The sequence below is a fragment of the Pipra filicauda genome, unplaced genomic scaffold (genome assembly GCF_003945595.2).
Source record: "Pipra filicauda isolate LSUMZ 115617 unplaced genomic scaffold, ASM394559v2 scaffold35_size7292922_pilon, whole genome shotgun sequence".
In the NCBI taxonomy this organism is placed as follows: domain Eukaryota; kingdom Metazoa; phylum Chordata; class Aves; order Passeriformes; family Pipridae; genus Pipra; species Pipra filicauda.
Window position 1 is genome coordinate 6,924,032 of NW_024104487.1, and position 22,097 is coordinate 6,946,128.

Genomic DNA, 22,097 nt, shown 5'->3' on the forward strand with positions numbered 1-22,097 from the left:
TAGAGAGTTAGCAATTAATTATTTTTAAAGTTCAGGTTTTAAAATCTCAAAACTACAACACTGAACCATTTGTTGCCACAATGAATTAGTTTTTCACCAGCAAAAGTGACCATTATTATCATCACCAACATCATCATAATTGCAGTGAAATAAAAATAATAAGCTAATGTGACTGGTAAAACCTACCACACTCTCCAACCTTGACTTGGGGAACATTGCATTGGGAGCACTGATTTTCCCATTATACTGAGTTAATGTGATCTGGGATTGCAAACTCCTGAATGACTCGGGAATCACTGGACATGCTGCTGAGAGTGCCTGATGAATAAGAGCCATTGCACTAATCCCCAGTGCCCAAGATACCAGAAATGCCATTAACTGCTACCTCCTGGACAAAATCTGGGACTCGGAAATCTTACTAGTGAGCTTCCCGCAAATGACCCCGTTCCGAAATGTGAAACCCCGTAGCTATGTTCAAATGTGAGTCCCTCAGATTACTTAGTGTAGCTTTGAACATATTTATATCCTAGCAGATGCATCTGATCTAACAAGTAAAACACTCCTATTACCAAGTTACTTGATGTTCTTAATATTTTCACCAAATATTCTGTCTTAGCCCTTCCCTTTAACATGGCTGCCTATGTGAAATGCATTCCTGACCTGACAGACACCCTTAGAATGAAACAGACAACACAATTTTTTAATTTGATAGTATGAGTCATCAATATTTTATCACCTTTAGTAATTTTCCTTGATGCCTTCATTACAGTGGTAACAAATAACAAAAGAATTAACAAACATGGGAACGAAAGCCCTTGAAGTCTAATTAATCTTTGTCTTATTATATCAAAGGCATCTGCTTCTATCACAACAGCCCTTTTATAAAACCTGAGATGGTTTTATAAAAGATAAAATGGGAGATATTTTAAAGTAAAGATTAAGTAAAAATTTTAAGTGAGGCTAGATGGCACATTCCCAATAGCCTTTTATTAGTAGATTAGATGTGCACCTAAACAAGAAATAATATATACAAATAGATATCGGTATAAACCTTACTTATAATGCCTATTTACCTCCCTAAGCCCTCTCAAACTTTGATACTGAGCAAAACTAGCATATCTTCCCAGTATTGCTATTCAATTTTTTAATCTGGATGTGTCTCTTAATATTGAATGATAAGAAAAAAGAGTTCTTCATCTCTTTTTGGTGAAAAGTTTTTAAAACTTTTCTTAGAATTGTTTAGAATCATTATCATCTGGGGAATGTAAGAAGAACTGGATGGGAATGAAAGAAGAATCAAATGGGAATTAGTGACTTTATACTAACCTTCCTTGGTTATACAATTAAATTTCAATACAATTTCAATCTTTGTACTTGCTGTTAGCATTCTGAAATTCACAGTCCCCCTAAGAAAGGTTGCCCAGAGAAGCTGTGGATGCCTCATCCCTGTCAGTGTTCAAGGCTGGATGGGGCTTTGAGCAACCTGGTCTAGTGGAAGGTGTCCCAGCCCACGGCAGGGGGACTGGAACTAGGTAACCTTTAAGGTCCTTTCCAACCAAAATCATTCTATGATTCTATGAATAATCAGACAGCAGAATGGCAATATTCAAAACTATCTTTCTACTCCCCCAAAAAGGAAACAATTAAATGTATATGACCCCCTGAAATCTAATAAGTTATCCAACACTGTCACAGAAAGTGTTTCACATTTCACACATATTTAAAAAGGTGTGACTTCTTCCAGTGTAGTATCATCTGTACTGATGAGGTCATTCAAACAAACCTTACCTACCTCTAGACACCTCTCAAGACATGGTCATTTGTCATTTTTATTCATGGGCTCTTTGTCAGTTTGTATTCTCCATCATTGTACAACCGTAAATTCTGTGACAGGGAACATAATTTTCTGCAGTTTTACAAATATCTAATGTTTTCTGATGCAGGCTATGAGATGATTTAATACAGAGGCAGTCAACCAAGCAGGCAGGCAGCTTAGCAGGGCAATGCAGCAGGCCACACATGGGATTATCTGTCCTGGGGCTGTCCTGCAGCTGCACTGGATGCTGGGCACGCAGCCTCTTTCCAGATGCTATCTTTGGTGGACAAGGTGAGACAAGGCAAGTTGCATTGCTGAGGAGCATCAGAATAAAGGCACTGCAGGGAGGAATCAATTGTAAGATAAATATATTCCCAGAATCATCACCCTGCCCATGCACAGCAGGGATCATGGCACAAACCTCTCCTCCAAGGCTAAAAGCATATAAGTGGTTAACTTATCAGAACTGAATACCATTTTGTTGCTAAATCCTAACACATGAACTATAGTTTTTCATCATGAAAAACCCAAATCACATTTGCCTAACCTGATTTTTTTTCTTTTCATGTTAGCTAGTGAAATGTACGTCCAGTGCTCCGTTCTATTCCTAAGCTCTTCTCATGCAACAACATGGTAAACCCGCACTAGAAAGTAACCCATGCTTTTTAAGTAGCAAAAAAACCCCAGAAACAAAACAAAAACTGATACCAGAAGAATGCCAGAAAATCGATGGAAACCCTTGAAAAGTGATAAAAGATGGTATTTAAATAATGAGGGAAAAACCCAAAACAAACACTGTGTGGAAACTTAACACTTAGCAAAATGATTAGTAAGGAGGAATCTAAGTACTCCAAGAGTCCTGACACCCAGAAGCAGTTTAACCACACATCTCTGACACTATCTCCTGTGCCAGCTGAGAGACTGATGGGTGGCTGACACATGCTACCCTGCTTCTTTCTTGTTAACATAGTGATTTTTTTCTCATTTTATCCAAGATCTGCCCAAAGCAAACAAACTCCTCCTTATCTCTTACTGACAGGTAGGGCAATGCAGTTTCTACAGTGCATTCATCATCTTCTTCTGTATAGGGGTGGGGAAAAAAACCTCTGCACCGCCTAAATTTGGGATCAGTGAATAGTTTCAGAATTTGCATGCTGCATTTGCTGGTGACCTGGCATCATCTAAATGAAGATGGCCTATGAAATGAAAAATTGGATTTATAATTCTGTCTTGTTCCTTCCGTGGGACTCACTTTTGCTCATAGCAAATCTGTATAAAAAGGGAGGCTTGCATTTCATCAAGATAACAACACTGAGCACATGCCAGTATGTTACTGAGCCTTCATGCAGGAGACAAGACTTCTGAATAACAAATTAGCTGCTCTTTTCCTGAGTTAGGTCTGAAAAACTAATTTGATAATAAAATTTGCAATAAGAACAAGTGGCTTTAAAACAGCTTAAAAGATGTAGTACAGGCTGTGTTCTGGTTCAAATACCAATCTGGTTCTGAATAGGTGACCAAAATATTTTTGCTGTTTAGGACAGTACCCTATGCTTATTTTCCTTGCTGTGCAATTTTGCAAAGAACACAATTATTGAGCTGTCTATCTAACTCATTAAAGATTGACGCAGGTATTGAACACAATATACTTAATCCCATAGGATTTTTAACAATATCAGTGTAGCTGACAGATAAAGACAGTTTTCTTTCTGATAGTTTCCTCTAAATAGGAACGGAAATAGTCACAGTGACACAGCTGAAACCAGAGCCACGCTCATGTTTCTAGGCTGAGCTACAAGGATTAGTAACTGTCATTTGAAGTAGTGCTTAATAATGGAGTAAGCAGGTTGTTCAGTAAACATCAGTCAGCATTTAGTGATTTGTACATTCAAACCAAATTAGATCTTTGCAGTTTCCAGATAATCTTTCAAACAATCAAGTATCTACAGAAGGGCTGTTGTATCGGTTAATTCCCTTTTCCCATGACCATCCTTCTCCCATTCACAATGTGACAATATTAGATCACCAGGCACCAACCATGTAGTTCCCCCACATAAATGGGGAAAGCACAGAGGGTCACACTGGGAATCAACCATCACAGTCAAACACAAGAGAGTCTGAACAGACATGGCCACAGCCCACTCCATGGCATGCATTAGAGAGCTGGGAAAGGGATGACCTCAGGGTTTCTTTGTAAATGTTCTTTCCTAACCCTGCACCATTTTTCACTACCAGTTCTCCCAAAGTTTTCTTCTTCTTCAGGTGCAAGTCCACAGTAAACTGCATGGATTTACATCCATTTAAAACATACTCCCGTTTTAGGATTTAGGATGTTTATAATCTTACAGTAAGCAGAGAGTTCACAGTAAATCCTTTCAGACATGGACTGGGTTGTAAAATATGTTTGTGAAGTTTCCAGGACCATTAAGTCACTCACCATTGCTAATGTCCTACTTACAGACGCAGCAGTCACAAACACTTACCTTTGCAAACAAAGCACTTAATATGGAAATATTTGTTCTGAACTCTCAAAACTTCTCCTTTGCATGGGTTTCCACAGGTATTGCAGAGAATTGCGGTACTCGATGGCTTCTCCAGTTGGCTATGCACAGCCTGTGGTTGTGAAACTGCAAGAGAAAACAAAAGATAGAGCATTGTAAGGGCTATTAGGTGCATCTTCTGTAAGATCTACAAAGAATGACAATTAACACCTGGGACAAAACAGATCAAGCAAATAAAACAATTTCAGCTTCTGGGGTTGGCCAGCACAAGAGTAAAGATCTGCTAAAGGGGTTAAGCCAAGCCTCGCATTACATAACTTTCAAAGGTTCTCCTTGCAAACATTTAAATAATAAATCAGAATCGCTGACAGAGGAAAGAATTCACCTGATCAAGTCTTGGGAGCCTCCACCTGAATTTCAAAAAAAACTGCTTTGTCATATTTTCTCTTCATGAAGTCAAAGACTATAGATAAAAGCTATTGTTTTTATCCAAAATATCCTTAATGAGGTTTAGGAACTCTTACACTGTGAGCTACTGATCTTTAAAGTTCAAGGTAATTGCCTTCTTAACTGACTTATGGACAGAAATATACTTCTGTTGATATTTTGAGCTCCTACTTCTGAAACACTGACATCTCTGCAAATATCACATATCAATAAAGAAAGGTTGCTCTCATTTTGTAAGAAATCCATGATTTCAAGAGATTAGGTTTATCTAGGTTAGCAAAATATTAAGCGAATTAAAAATTTGCTGCCATCTTGTGATGCACATTAGATATTGCATTTATTTGGCTGTTGATAACACAAGTTGGCACCCCAACATATTATGTGGAAAAGGTGAGATATGACCTTATTCTTGCAATTCTGCTGCAGTACTTGCATTAATTTTTTATCACAGTGTACTTAGGAGTTAAGATGGAAAACATCAAGGCAGTTAATTATAGAGGGGGTGTAACTCAACAGACTTGGCTTTTTTCCTATGTGAAGAACTAATAGCAGGAAAATAGATAAAGCAAATGACATCTTACAAAGCAAATTACATATTTAATGATGCTTTTCTTCTGTAATGTAGCATGCTTATTCCAAGGTTAGATTGTTTATTTCAAAATGATTGAATTTGTTTAAATTTTAGCTTCAAAATAAACTTATCAACCAATCAGTCAAGGTGGAGCAACCAGTCATAGGCCAATACACTATGTATGACTGGGAATCAGAGAAGTTTCCCTTCAGGGTTTAGTCAAGGGATAATGTCATTGCTGTGCTACTCTTTTACCAACATCCAAAAAAAAATAAACATTGGAAAGTAACTTTTTTGTATGAGACTGCTGCAAAACAACTAATAAATTTATAAGAGGATGGATTAAACTCTGACTGGCCAAGATCTTTGGTTTCTATTCTTATTGTAATATCAGAGTTGCTATTTCAGAAAAAAAAAAAAGAGGGGAGGGAATTTATTTTAATTAAAAATCTACTACCAACAAAGCATAATGTCTCTAACATCAGCATAGATAAGGGTGATATAGAGAAGCAGTGATGGTACTGTCACTTAGAACACATACAATAACAGACAATACTATAATGAGTAAGTGAGCTCTTGCTCTTTAATATCTGACCTTGTTGCTCTTCCTTCTCTACTCTCACTTCACTACCATTATGTTCTGCAATTCCTAAAAGGCTTTCCACACCCACTGTGTGGAAATGAGATGAGATGCTGAGTCTCCCCTTCCACCCAGTCTTCCAGGGCAGTTACTGCAAGTTTTGCCCAAACTGGCACTTTCTACTCTTGTATGTAATGTGTTTTTTCTCAAGAAGATATATGGGCTGAGCTGCTTATAGCATTATTCACCACCCATTAAGATGCTGCCTTGTTTGCTGAAATTACATGTTCTGGGATTGTCAAAAAAAGTCCTGCTCAAGGCAGTGTGAACTTCGGAGCAGTTACTGAAGTCCTGGTTATAATTAAGGACATGTCCAATAAAAACAACACAGCATGACAGGCAACTGGAAGTTTATAGAAAGGCACATGCCCAAATTTGCACAGAAAAAACAGTGCACACGGTTTGAGCTACTATGAGGGTATGACTTATTCCTCAAAAGAAAACAGAGGAAACTGCAAACTTTGTAATACTTAACTTTTGACATGAGAATTTCTCTTTACTGTAATCTGCCCAAAACAAACTACCCACCCTGAAAAAGAATCAATCCTGTAAGAAACAAAAATAAGGTATTTTCCCAAGTTAGTTAACAGAGCTAAAAGTTTATAACTATAAATAAAGAAGGTTTACTCCCTCCAGAATTACTAACAAGCATCAAATTTGTAGCATATAATTCATGAAAGACTTAAGAAGAGCTGACCATACCCAGACCATTTTGGCCTATACAGTTGCATAGGCAAATATAAAATTCTGATTGGAACAACTAAATATTGACTTTTCTTCACACCCAACTCTTCCTATGTCTCAGCCTTTCAGAACAGCATCTCTCCAGAGGCATCCACGCCTGGCCCGTTTAGACAGCCACCAGTTCCTGCTGTGGTGTTTCCCACAGGCTGGAGTAACCTGGCCCAGGAGACCCAGCACTGCACGCAGCATGTGCTGAGAAACCCAGGGCTGGAGAGCCCGGAGGGCAGCCCACCACAGCAAACATAGCCCCCTTCCCCAAAGTGACAACAGTGTCACATTCCAGAGAAAATGTCACTATTGCACCTGGGAGTTCAATACTGCACTTCTTGCAAAACAGCAGAAAACTAAAAATTGTTGCAAAGTTGTTTGGTTTTTCTGATCTGTTTTGTTTTCTGAAAAGTGTTGCAAACTGAAAACGTGGCAGAAAACAGAAAGTTTTGCTTTGCATGATGTGTTTGGTGTTCAGTGTCCAGAGCTGTAGGGCAGGACAACTTCACACATTTCCTTCTTTTTGAGTCTCTGAATTGAGGTTTAGAATTCAAAAAAACCCAACAACTCAGCTATAAAATAAATTAAAAAGGAAAATATGTAATATTGCTTTTGGTATTCTTCCATTAATCTTGAAGTAACACAAAGCATATTTAAAATATGCATGGGAGACAAAGGAAAATTATTTTTCTTTTCTCTCAGTTCAGAACTAAGCTACTTGATATTTCACACAAAAACCCAGTGGGAATACAGTGCCTTTGAGATCATTACAAAGTGGTCCTTCTGAAGACAGTTTAAAATACTTATTCTTTCATCTAGCACAACAAAATTATATAATTAATGAAATGTTAGTTTATATTTTAAAATACTGAAACTTAATATGCTTCATGTTTAAATTGCAGCTGCTGACAACTTTGAGAAACTAACTCTACTAGTGAACTTCACATGTTAACTTATGTTTCAAATCATATTTAAGGAAACATGTTTACATGGCAATTTTCAGCATTCTACTTTTATGCCTTTATGTATCAAAATCAGTCTTTGAAGCAGCAGAACACACAATCAACATATTTAATGAGTGAAATAATGAATTTCTGGCAGAATGTAATGATCTGAGCCTGGTCATCAGATCCTAACTAAAGAGTTCATTAAAAATTAAATGCTTACACTGTATCCTAATTTGTAGAATTTAATGAAAATAGAAATTCCCTTCTTAACTTTAAATTACTTTTTCTAAACTGAAATACAACTGAATGCCTGATTCTCTAAATTTCCCTTTCGCCCATGCTATATACAACATTCTGCTCTAGCAGGTGTATCCTCACCAATTCACCAGTCCTTAAACCCTAAAAAGATCTGACTGCACTCATTTTTTGACAAGGACAAACACTGGCAAGAAATGAACGAGCAAACAGTTTCCACAGCACTTTTTTGTGCAAGACTTGTCTGTTGGGAACATCATTACCAATAATCTTGCCAACTGTCCAGCGCTCACACATCTCTGATGTCAAGACTCAGCCTCTCTTCAATAGGCTACACAGTACATCATTCTGCAGTTCTGGACCAAGTAGGGCTCATTAACTAGCAATGGTTTGTTACAAATTTGTCAAACAAGATACATTCCTTAGACTTAACGTCTATACTGCATACTCAAGATGTGCACTTGCAGCAAGTATCATGGGGAAGGGAGGACAGTGGTATCACTTGTTATTAAAGCTGTATTACACACCTCATGGCCACTGTCAAGTAAAGTTTTCAGTCTGATTATAACTTTCACAGATTCACAGAATTTTCTGAGTTGGAAGGGACCTGCAAGGATCATCGAGTCCAATTCTTGGCCCTTCACAAGGACATCCTCATGAATCACACCACGTGCCTGAGAGCTTTGCCAAACTTTAACCATTTACTTAGATATTACTCACATTTTGTGTTTTCGAACTCATTTCTTCAGGGAAAATTTCAGACAAGCTGTTTCAGCTTTTTGTAAGGATGAAAAAAGATAGTATACAGTATATTGGTTTTCAAGGTTAAAAAGGAAGCATACCACAATGTTTCTGAAAGTACTTGGAGAAAAGGTTGTAGTCTGACATCGGTGAACATTGTGACAGGTACACCGGATCCATGAAAAACCACAGTATGTGGCAAAAAACCCAACTCTTTGAATAAGCCCCTCTGGCATTGCTAGACTAATAGGATTTAAAAGCAGGGGGGGCCAGGATAAGGTGCCAGGGACGAGGACAAGATTTGGCTGAGACAGGAATGTTTTGGAAGCAGTACAAGACAAGCTGACGGCAGCGACAGAAGGGAGAAGATTCGGGAGTCCCTGGTCATGCTCTGCTTGGGAGCCTGGGATAAAAAAATGTCATCTCTCTGCTGTGAGCAAAGTGCTGAGGGAAATCAAACCCTTGGAAAAAGATCCAATCTAGGATCGGTCTATGCAGAGGATGACATACTCCTCTGCTATCAGGCTCTCCAACAGCCAAATGAAAAAAATCTTCATGGGACATTACAGTACGGATGAAGAAACGTGGTCAGAAACTGCAGAATTCAACACAGCTTTTTCCAGTTCGGTGCTTTTTGTTTTTTAACTCTGCATAAGAAACTACAGAAGCCATTACTGAGCTTGGAAATCAAGTACTGAAAATTAAGAAGTATCATGCTTAAGAATACACATTTAACCTGAGATCAAATCTCAAATATGAAGTTTAATAATAAAGACTTTCAACTTCTTTGTTCACTATATGGACACTATTACGGCCACATATCCCATTTACTCCACATTATTTAACCCTGTTTTGAAAACTCAGTTTATTAGATTTATGGCTCTTAGTGACTACAGAAGCCTGAAATGACAGAGGGCCAAATGACACAATTCAATATTAGAATCTCAGAAACCTTTAAATGGGCTGGGTTCAAAGAGACTTTAAAGATCACCTAGTTTCAACCCTCCTGCCATTGGCAGGGACACGTTCCACTAGACTATGTCACTCAAACCCCCATCCAACCTGTCCTTCTGTGATATACTCATTTTAGAGTACTTTGATATAAACTAAGGAGTAATTTGAATGGAGAGACAACATTCATGTGAATAAATATTTTCTTCCTAATATTTACAATCCCAAAAATTACCAGTCAATTCAGGGAAAGGCATAATTCCTCACCACAGTTCCTGGAAGGATAGAGCAGAACCAGAGCCTAAAGGCAACAATATAAGGAAAACCAAAGGGCTTGGCAGCAGTTACCTCCTCTGTTCTTTTTGTGGGTTGTTCTGGGGGTTTTTTATTGTGTTCTGGAGGTCAGAGCAAGCCTTTCATTTCAGGTTCATACAAATACAGTATCATTTGCCTTTAACAGCAACTCTCCATTAGCAAAAAAGCTACATTGATTTTCTTAAATAACTATCAGAACTACAGGCTCCTCTATAAATTCACAACCTATTACATTTGCTTCATGTGATGAAAATATTTTTTTGAGGGGAAAAATACTAGAAAGACATTAATATTTAAAATTATCATTATCAGCTGTTTAGTTCATAATAATGTTCAGCTTTTTCAACAAAGTCAAAGGCCACATTCCAACTCTGAACCAAAGATGCACCGCACTGACAAAGGATATTATTCTGCACAAAAGAATTATCAGCAAATTACCTCTGTGCTGACACTGTGCTTCATCTCTATAGCTAGAGGTGGTTACTAAAAATGAAAACAAACAAATATGAGACCCAAATGCCATTTACTCATTACGTATTTGAGAAACAGGACAGAAGTATTGATTGGGGACATACTGTATCAAGTGATTTGGGGAGGGTGGGGTTCACAGCAGCCTGAAGGGGAATTAATTTTGCAATCTTCCCAGAGAAGGATTAAAGTAGAAGCAGACGAGTGGGGCAGCACCCATCTGGAATTAGAGATTGGAGTTTAAATTGTTGTTTTACCAAAATCTTTTTGTGTCAACTGAGTCAAAACACTCAGGGTCGAATTTAAAAACACATAGATGAAAGCGAAGGAAACAAGCATTTAAGTGCCTCTGAATATCCAAGTGAAGCATTACTCCTGCTAGCCCTGCTCTCTCCCTGTCTTGTGCCTGTGTGTAAAATTCAGTGAGGAGTTGTGATGGTGTGGGGCTAAGGATAACACAGAAGTACATAATATATGCAGTGTTCAGAAAATGACATGGGTGTAAGGGGATTGGGTTTTTTTCCCCTAAGAACTGGTGATTGATTATGGAGCCTTGTGGGGGGGCTGAGACCTCACTCGTTCTTTCCACAGAAAGGATGAAAAAAAAAGTAATTGTGTAATGGGAACTCCATAAGCTTCCCCCATCCATCCTTCCAACTGCACTTGGCAGTGGGGTAGAGTGATTCCCTGGCCCCAGCCCTTCCTGATCATGCATCTGGGTAGTGAGGGCACTGCGGGAGGAGGGAGCACAGTGTGCCCAAAAGGATGAGCACTGGCCTAAGGAGCGGACGTGTTAGATGTTCTACAACAGCATATTTAGTAACTAGTGGTAACCTGGTTTACCCTATTTCTCAATTAGCACCTTGTCTTAAATGCCTTTTCAAATGTGTTTCCCCACTTTAAGGTGCCTTTCCACTGTAACTCTGTTTTTCTGAATGTCTCACAACAAAGCAGCAGAACACAAGGATAGAGGAAAAGCTGAAGAAGTTTTGCCCTGAATTGTCCATATTATGTAGTCCCTCAAGCCCTCCAGCAGGACACACAGAGGGCTGAACTGTCCCCCACACCAGCAAGTTCACTCCCCTTGTCCAAAATCACAGAATAGCATGGTTCAAAAATCATGTTCTTTTTTGAAACGTATACCTGCTTCTACTACCCATAAAAAGGCATGCCTTTTCCAGCACTTCTTATGCATCATCATCAGAACAGAAACCCTTGGTTGACATAGGACAGCAGGCAGACAGCACAGCTGAGGCCACCTCTGCTTTTACTGCCAATTACAGTTTATGGGACCAGAGGCAAAGGAGAGGTATTATCCAGCAGAATGTGAATACAACCATGCACAAAAGACGCAACACAGCTGAAGTATTCAGCACACGGGAGCTTCAAATCTCACCATATGCTCAGTGCAAAACTCACATCACATAAACAAATCTAACACAAGCTAACCTCCTGCCCTCATTATTATAATAAAACACTTACTGAATCCAAACACGGTTAGTAAAAATCCAAACACGGTCTGCTGAATTTTAGTAGCTGCTACTGCAGCATTGTAAAGACTATTCTTGTATGGGTTTAGCTAGATTACAATGAGAAAGGGTATAGAAAAAGCACTCAAATATATCTGCATAAAGCAATAGGTGGGGTTTTTTTCCCCATTATAATCTAATATAAACTCTAAAGTCAAATTAAATAAAATGAGGAAAGTTTTCAAATTGAGCTGTCTGTTGAGTGCCAGAATCATTACAATTTCCAAATCATCATTCATATAATTAAAAGAATACAAAGCATAATTTAAAACAAATGTTTAACCATCTTTCTCCATTCTGCTGTGTTTCCACATAAACACAGAATAATTATTCTCGTGACAGTATCAGTGATTTAGTTACCGCAGCTCCAGATAAAAAAACAAGTCATTTCAGGTCTAGGCTCTCCAAAATGTGGAGTCATCACACTGTACCTGTATCTTCTGGCATTCCCACATTAATTCCCTTCCAGAGGGGAAATGCCACCAGGAGCACCGCTGCTGTGTGGCTGGTGGCAGGCGCTCAGCCGGTCGGTGGGGAGCAGGATCCGAAGTTGTGTGCCCTCACCGCTCCAACACCAACACACCCGGGGTCAGATGACTCCTGCAACACCCACGCACTGCCAGGAGCCGAGCCAACACCTCACTGTCACCACCATGTAAAAATAGCATCCTACAGAAACCTAAATATTGTCACGTCCATGGGGTATGCCACCACTGGCAGGGGCCCCGAGGGACCGGATGAGGGATGTGCCAGCAAGGGGTGTGTTTGCACGAGGTGATGCCACCCCTTCCATAGCTGCTGCAGCGTGGTACTGGGCACCTGGGGAAAAAGGCTAAAAGATGGAAAATTTGCAAACTCCTTGCCATAAACTGAAAATATGGGCTGAGGTAGCGGGGAAACCCCTCTAACATCCCCCAAGCACAGAGGTCCCTTCCCCCTGGTGCAGGAGGCATGGTCCTGATGTAAGAAGGAGATGATGTAATTAGTGAGATGCTCTCACTGTGAGATACCTGGCAGGCAAAAATCTCTCCCGATTGTTCATGTGGAGTTGGAATGTGTATCACTGGAATAACAATGATGTGCTGAGCTATTTAAAGCACTACATGGGAACAGAATGAGCATTTCTACATGGACTTTGACTTCAGAAATATATATGATGAGTACGCTACTGCCCTGGGCCATGCCAGACATGGTCTGTAACTTTAAATAGCCCCCAGCTGACATGGCCTGAGACCCAGGGCACAGATCTGAAGATCCCAGGTTCTGCACAATGAATCAGAACTATGAATTACTCCATTTAAAAAAAGTCTTTTATATGTTATCTTGTAGCAACTGACTTTTGGCAATATTTGATTTCGTTCAATACTGTTGTGCTGCCTGTGTGAAGCCAAATCCATCTCCACACTCTTTTGGATCACCATCAGCCACCCTGGCTGAGCTCTCCAGATACTGGCAGGATTTGGCCTACTTAGTTTTTCCCAGCGGCTACTTCAGCTTGGCAGAAACACAGGAGGCACTTTGCTAAACAGCAATGCTCTGAAGGCATGTAAATTAATAGGCAGGAAAAGTGAAAGGGCTTTCACTCTTACACAGCCCTTCCCTCTGCTCTCCAGGCTTCCAAGGCTAAACGCTATGTAACTTGCATTTTGAGGTTGTACCATCGTAATGCAGTCACACAGTGCACTAATTTGTATTTACAGTTCTAGGTGTGATCCATGAGCCTCCCCCGCGGTCTCACTGCTCGGTTACAGCAAAGCAGAAATCACACTTGAGGAGCTCCGAGGGTTTTGATGGTGCTTCTGTGAAACTCCAGCACAACTCATGAGCTTCACAGGCACAAAGCACGAGGCCATTGCACTTCATTAGTGTGAGGGGCTGACCTGAGGGAGCGTGACAAGAGACAGCAGTGACAGCAGCACATGTGAGAGCTCAGAGACCTCCTGCTGCAAATGATCCAGAAAGCAGTATAGCTTTAACCTGATTTCTCAGATCAGTATAAGCCAAAACCCCCTGTTTTAACAGTAATAACAGCACATTGCCCTTGCTACGGAAAAGGTCAAGACACTTGGCTCCTCTTACAACCTCAAGTCCTGATAGCCACAGCACTGCTCTCACCCATCCTGTGTTTTAGGTTTCCTTTCACCGAGTTGACCCAGGTCAACTCCTTCACCAACGTCTTTGCAAACAGCAATCAGACAGCTTAGAGGTGAATTTAGGCCACTCTGAAATGGATTAGCTGGCTGCAACATCTTTATAGTCTATGGTACCATGGCTATAAATAGCATTTTAAAAAAGATTTCAGATCCTTTCCTAATTAACTCGTGTTTTTTTCCCTGTATTCACTGCCCTCTTCCCAGTGAAAGCTAAAGTGAATGTCAATAGCAACTGGACTGGTCACATAGTTTAGTTTTAGGTAGTTCCTATGAGGAGCAGAGAGTTGGACTTGATGATTCTTGCAGGTCCCCTCCAACTTGAGATATTCTAGGATTCTATGATTCTTTGAAGGGGACAGTATGTAGTCTAACCATGTTCCTGTTCCTCCATGCTCACACCACTTCGTTAGACCTATTTTAAGTTTTTTCCATAGTCTATCTCTGAAAATATGTTTTGGAATGGAAAAAAAGTTTTGGAATGGAAAAACATGCTTTGGAACAATGTTAGAGTTTTATCTTCACTATAAAACAAGAAGTGTTTTCTAACTAAGAACTTTTTTAAAAAATCAATGATATAACACCACCTGAGATTCAGGGAACTTGCAATATACTACAGGTATTTACCTGCCTCTAAACAGCAAAAAACCTTGTCCCTGGACTTTAAGTCACTCACCAAGTTTCTACCCAACCACATATATGACTCTTTAACTGCAAATGGAGACTACAGAGTCCAGTCTCAATAGAGATTAAGAAATTTACTTTTCATAAATAATCTATACTTAATGAATTTTACTTTGAAAATGCTGGAAAATACAAGAAATCATATTTCACAGATTTTCTCAGTACACTTTAAGATGTCTTTCCTTCTAAGTTGCAAAAACTGGTTATTGTGCTGGTTATCATTCTTTTCGCCTTCGGTAGTTTTGATCCACCTTAGTGTTCACTTTAGAGTTTCTATTGAGGATAATATGATCACAAACAGAGGTACTGAACTCTTCTCTCTGGTAACCAGCGACAGGACCTAAGGGAATGGTCTGAAGTTGTGTCAGGGGAGATTTAGGTTGGGTATTAGGAAAAGGTTGTTCACCGAGAGGGTAGTTGGGCACTGGACCAGGCTCCCCAGGGAAGTGGTCACAGCACCAAACCTGACAGAGTTTAAGAAGTGTTTGGACAACACTCTCAGGCACACGGTGTGATTCTTGGGCTGTCCTGTGCAGGGCCAGCATCTGGACCTTGATGATCATTGTGGGTCCCTTCCTACTCAGGTTATTCTACGATATGAAAAATGCAACAAAATTAAGCATATCTCTGCATATAGTGATACAGATTTTGGCAATACTTCATCACTAGGACAAAAATAAAATTAGGAAATAGATGTTTCCTTTTAACTATCAAAACTTATTAATTGAACTGATGCATTCCTAGTTCCTGTGTTCAAATTTGGAACTACTGCTGAATGGTCCTCGCCCTTAAGTACTTACAACACAAATAAGAGGATAAACCCATGACAGAAGTGAAAATCAGCAGTAAAAGGGTAAAGATTTACTATGAATGAGTTGGGTAAATGGTCTTTCTACAACTAAATTCATGTCTTCCAACTTTCTGCACAGACTCTCCTGCATCAATCCCATCCCTGCTGGGAATGGACTTGCAAAGTCACCCAACTCTGCCCTTGGTGACCTGTTGCATGTTACCAAACCCTGTCCTGCTCAAAATCTGCCTGAGTTTAAACATCTGGCTCTCAAACACTCCATCCTCAAGTCCATACATGAGAAAATATTTCTCATCAACTGCACAGCAATGAGCCTGTACATGGTCATCTCGAACAGAAACACACGCACACGCAAGTCAGAGAAAGTGGGCTCTTTGAGTACAAGGCACTGAAGTATAAGAATCTGCTTTAGCAGGGAGGTTGGACTAGATGAACTCCAGACGTCCCTTCCAACCTCAACCACCCTGTGATTCTGTGGCAATCCTGCATATTTATGAAGCAGGAAAAAACAGGCGGAGAATCCACTTTGAGCTCTGCATGACAGAGCAGGCAGCTGTGCTTGCTCCAGAGGTAACTGGGTCATAAATCCCTTTCTGCTATCTCTTGGGAATAAAGAGCTTCCTTCATCCCTGAAATTCATGATGACAGCCCTTGTCTGCTGGCCAGCAAGTTGGATGACTGAAACCAGAACTTCTTCCACTCCCAACTCCTTTCTCCCAGCGGGGACGTCTCTACAGCAGACCTAGATGCAGACCAAAGGGTGCACTAGCTCCCGTTGCTCCCCCAACTAGAATGACAGCACCACCTAGTATTCTTCAGAAAACTGTACATGCAAAGTAGTGAGCAGAAATCAAACATAAAGCCTACAGAGCCTTTAGCAGAGATTTTATAACAGGAAAAAGTGGTACATCAAACCTATAAATGGTGTGGAAGAAAACACTTAGAGAACTAAAAAAAACAAATCTTGTCTCATAACGAGGTGACAGAGTACAAGCACGCCCAGAATGTGGTCTGCAAAGTGACACAGGTCAAAGGATAAAGGGATACAGTCTGGTTAGCAGTGAAGAGACAATGAGAGCCACGGCGATGGTCCCGCAGGTCACACACCTTCAGAAATGAACCTGCCACACGGGGAAACCGCTGACCCTAAGAAACCGATAGGGATGGCCAGCAAAAAATGGAGTACACATCAGATAAGAAAAGATCTGCTTAAGTAGAGGTCATAGGCTACAATTTAGCTCAGAAAAAACTGCCATGTAATAAGGATAAGGTAAGCAATTAACAAAAGGTATTAGTTTCTAAAAGGTCAGGCACTACAAGGGACTAACCAGAGAAAGGACTGCAGAGTACATGAGGGAAACTGTACACCTAGAGGTAAGCTGGGAAAGGCAACAGGATAATGGGATGTATTGTATTAAGGGAAGGAATCCTGGCAGCAACAGAAACGGGACTGTAACAAGAACCACCAAGACAAAAACTAGAATCTGAGTCCAGCATTTTATGGGAGGGAAATCAAAGAAGCAGAACGAGGTAATAAATGCCAGTTAATGAGGCCAAAAATTGCACTTGGTAGGCATGAGAGTTAGAAAAACTAATTTATAATATCTTTTAATACAGGAAGAATTAAACTAGAATTCAAAGTTGACATTTAGGGGATCATGAATGGTGCAAGAAAGATGACAAGCACTGCAAAGATGCCAAGATAATTTTTGGGTATTTCTTCTCGGAGTAAATGAATGCATGGAGAAGTTTTTTAAGGGAGGATTTTTCCATGTGGGTTGATGCTACATGCACACAAAGAGAGAAAGAGATCACTAACTGTTAATTTTTCATTGTTTTACATATAAAATTACCATTTAAATTGTCTGGATTTTTAATCAGTGGAAATTTCAAGTGCTTAAATAGAGAATAAATAGAATTATTACCTAAATAACTAGATAGACTTCAAAGGATCTTCACTGCACTGCTCTGTTCTGAAAAATTACAGACATTGCCATAATTCTGCAATCATCAGCTACCTATCATTCAAAATTATTAAATGATAATGTGGGTTGGGTGCTATTTAGAAAAAAAAGATTCAACCTCTCAAGTGTTTTAATTAGAATCAGTACATTTAATGTTGAAGGCATCTTACAAAAAAATAAAAATAAATGCACACGACCATACTCCCCCCCCCCAAAAAAAAAAAAAAAAAAAAAAAAAAAAAAAAAAAAAAAAGAAAAAAGAGAGGAGAAAAAAAAAAGGAAGATTTTGAGAGTTAAGAGGCTTGGGTCTAGGTCTCATGTGCCTGGGAAGACTCATGTGCCTGGAATGTCACACACATAAGTCCAAAGCTCCAAGGCTGAAAACCCCCTCCTCACATCTGCTCCCTGGCACATCCAAAGGCAGATCGAGCTGATTTTTCACTTTCCATTTCCCAGCTGTCCGTGGAAGACTGCAGGAAAGTGCCTTTGGCTTCCTTCAGTTTTCCACATGTAGTGGATGGTAAAACAGCTCTGTGTGCTTGTTTGTATCTTTTCTGAGTGTGGGGTACTGAGTGTTTTATTCGGTGTCACCCAGTGGATCTGAAAAGCTTCCATTTGAAGAGCTACCTCCCTTATTTTCCAAGAAAACATGACTATAGAGACCTTTATGAATCCTTGCCACATTTGCTGGATATACTCTTCCCACAAGCCTGGGCTGTCTTTCCGCGAAGTCAGTCTGGCTGTGGTGTGGCACTATCAGGATAATAACAGATGGCCAAACACACAAGCAGAGACCATGCTCTGCAAAAAAGCTGACTGTCATCTTCAGATTAGGGCAATCTGCAAAAGTGGCAAGGTGAGTTTAACACCAATAGGTCGAACAGGGAACCACAGCCACGAACTCCTCTCACTCAGGGGCTCAAGTGGCTGCAAATCTAACCCTGGTGTTAGCACAGACAGCTCTGCTCCAGTTTGTGCAGGCAAGGAGAGAGACACTGAAATCAAGTTTAGCATCCAGACTGTGAATCCAAAGTGAAAAGCCCTGAACAAGAAATCTGTCCCACAGGGCAGAGGGTATTTCAGACACATCCTCATCTGCAAGACTCTGCATCCTGTGCACACGCGTCTAACGCCCAGCACTTTAATCCTTGCATTTAGCCCCCAGTGACCATGCCAGAGAACATTTTTCTACTTTTTGCTTTCCAAATTCCATTCTCTGTAAAAAAATGTAGCTGCAAAGCAGCAGGTCAGATCCAAAGCCTACTTAAATACATTCATCTTGGTTGATGATCACTGAGGAATTTGTCAACAACGTGGAGTGCTGTTTTGAAAGTAAAAGAGAAGTCATCACTGGAAATGTGATACTGTTAAGATTTAACATTGTTCCCAGTAAAGCCCACCAGTAAAACTATTATTGATCTGCGTGGAAGACTTTCAACAGCATTAATTTCTGAATTCAGCCAAGTTTTGATCTTAGCAATAGGCTCATCACAACCAGAATGTGCCTGAGGTTACATCAGTAACATCTGAAATGCAATTATGTCTCTGAGCTCACTTTGATACCAAGAAACAAAGTAGATTCTTTTTTGATTGGAGTACGTCTAAATTAATTGATATTCTTTATTGCTCAGTTCCAAAATAAGTTAGCTTGAAAATTTTAAGAATCGAGTTAAAAAAACCACTGTACACTATATCTATTACTATTCTGCAGCTCCCTGGCTGTCTGATAATCACTTCTAGCACCTCCACCAGTTACTCAAGCCATATTCCTGCCAGTCCCCTCATCTTTAGGGCATTAGTTTATGGAGAACCATGATCCAATATCAGAAACTGTTATTTTGTTGCTGCACCCCTGCTTGGCATCACTCTTCAGGCTGGTATTTGGTCCACCTGTGCCCTCAAATGGAGGAGGGGAACAAGCACATTCCCTGGCTTGGAAAGGAGCAAATGTTTGGAACTGGGGAAAAAGAGTTTAGAAGGAATTTCCATGGCTCATTTCTCTTTCCATTCCCTGGTACAAACAGAATAATAACAACAACAATGATGCCTGCTTGTTACAGCAACACCAAAAAGCAAAAGCAAGATAAAATAATATAGAAAGCAGTTCATTTTGCTAGCCAAGCCACAATATATCACCCCCAATCATTAATTAAAATATAATTTACTAGCTTTCTACTAATGCTATATGAAATGTGTTTCTAAAAGGATTAGAAACAACAACTTAAGGACCTTTCCAAAGGTTATTTCTTTTTTTATGTTGTATTCTACAGCATATAAAAATGTCTAAAATAATGACATTGAAATATAAAACTGAACTCCTGATTTTATTTGCTCTGCTTAATTTGGCATTAAGGGATTAGATGCTATTTTATTGCAATCATACAGTTACTTCAAATATATATATAGGTATTGATGTTACTGAAGTGCTGGTGCTAAAGTCACACTACCTTCCACAGGTGCAAATTAGTTAATTTTGGTGAATCTGTCACAGTATAAGAATTTCTTCTTAGATTCAGTTACACCCCTACAAACCTAGTTCTGCTTCATCCCCATCAGACACATCAGCACGTTGCCTCCCTTTTCACATTTAGGCTACAAAATTTCTGCAATCATTTATCTTTAAACACCACATTCATAGCAGAAACGTGTTATATTCACACAAACATGACCCTGGAGCCTCCAGCCACAGTGCTACTTCTTGCACAGTTCTGCAACTAGCAGTTCTATTACTGATGGTACTTTTTGGAGCTATCTATACAACATGCCTTGTGACCAAGTTTTGGGTCGCTTAATTTGCAACCCACCGCCTCAGCAAATGAGTTTTATTTCAAGCTAAATATTATGTTCCCAAGCTTTATATTCACCTTTTACATACAGAAGTTGATATGTGGGAGGAGGGCTTGGACTCAGGAATTGGATTTTGGGGGTCTCAAACCACCACAGGGACGAAGCAACATCATCTGATAATATTATGTCTTATTTATAAAAAGAAAGATACTGCACACCGTTTTTCCCAGGTGACGTACAGATATGCAATTCAGTGAAGGACAGATGAAAATCCAGTGCCAAATCCCACATTAACCTCACCTCTCCAGTTTCAACAGGGTTGAACTACAAAGTACGTTAATTGTGGTGAGTGAACCGTAGAGTGGTCTGGGGACAGGAGATGCTGAAGCCCACTAGTCCCCATCCAGCCTCTGCACCCAGGTTGCTTCTGCATGGAGACTTTAGTTTAAAAGAGGTGAGGGAAACTGGTGACCAAGGTCTGGTCCCAGTGTTTTGTCAGGGTGAGGCTATGGCAAGCACAAAAAAGGCTGCTACAGTCTTCACATTGCCTTTATTTACTTAGTCCAACTCACTGAAGAAGAAGGAGGAAGAGCAGACTCAGGACAGACCTCAGTACTGCTATATTTAAAGAGCAGCTACAAAAGGGATGGAGGCTCTTCTCTCTTTACAAGGAGCTATAAGGACAACACCAGGAGAGGTTTCATCTTGATATAAGAAAGGAATTTCTCCCAGTGAGAGCAATTATGCCCTGGAACAGCCTTCTCAGGCATGTGGTGGACTCTCCTTTGCTGGAGGTTTTCAAGGTGCAATTGGAAAGGGTGCAGATAATCTCATCTAGGTTCCTTTTCCCACAAAAGGTTGAGCTAGGTGATCTTTCAAGGTCCCTTCCAACCTGAGTTGTTCTATGGTTCCGTGAACAAATGATGTCCTGCATGATGAGAAAAATGATTCAGAAATTCATTTTTGTTCACTGAGAGAGGAAACTGTAAAATATGGTTGGTAACTGACACCAAAGAATGCTTTTCAAGTCAAAACAAGAGAAAGCAAAAGAAACTGTTTTGAAGGACTTTTTAAATCTAAACTGGTTTTTAGTTTCACTGGGACTGAACCTAGTAAGTCCTCATATTCTATGCAAAACATACAATTAATCTAAAATTTTAGCCAAAGCCTGGTGAACACCAGGTACCTTTATTTTCCTTTGTCTCAAAAGAAGCCTTTATCCCTGTCCCTAACAGAGAAAAGCCTACTGAGTCATTGCAATGTGGAGGTTGGCAGCACCCTGGGCAGATGTAGGTCACTCCTTCTCCTCACAAGGGGAAGGAAAGCAGGAGTTTCATCTGGCTGCAAGCTGCTCAAATTGCCAATAATCCTAGCAATTCAAGTTTTTAATAACAACCTACTAAGACGACAATGACGTAGGATGTTATCCCTTGACCTACATGCTGCCGAGGCGAGACTTGGTCTGTTGGGACATCACGGACACAGCTGTTCATGGACTCAGCTCATGACACTACACGTTCTACCACATCCCCTTCCTGCCATATGCATGGCTCTGAGGCTGTTTGCATTCACAGTCATTCCTCCTAAACCACTTCAAGCTCCCTTCCACTGCCCCTCAAGAGGTGATTGCTTACATATGGGTTTGGTCTACGCATCGACCATTGCTTTTTTGGTGAGCTGGCATCATGTAGAAGCAGGATAAATTATGAATAGCCAAACCTGGGGGACCATGGGATGCAGGGATGCATCCCACACACAGCCAGCAAGCAGGCTGGGTGCCAGTCCCAA

At 40.1% G+C, this 22,097-nt stretch overlaps 1 protein-coding gene across 11 annotated transcripts in view; it reads right to left on the minus strand.

Moving 5' to 3' along the window:
• ABLIM2 (actin binding LIM protein family member 2) overlaps positions 1 to 22,097 on the minus strand; it is a 140,121-nt gene that overhangs the window by 97,359 nt on the left and 20,665 nt on the right. For all 11 annotated transcript variants that reach the window (XM_027723667.2, XM_027723668.2, XM_027723661.2 and 8 more), the window contains exon 2: positions 4,300 to 4,443. In XM_027723667.2, the coding sequence (XP_027579468.1) occupies positions 4,300 to 4,443 (144 nt within the window). The remainder of the gene's footprint in view (positions 1 to 4,299; positions 4,444 to 22,097) is intronic.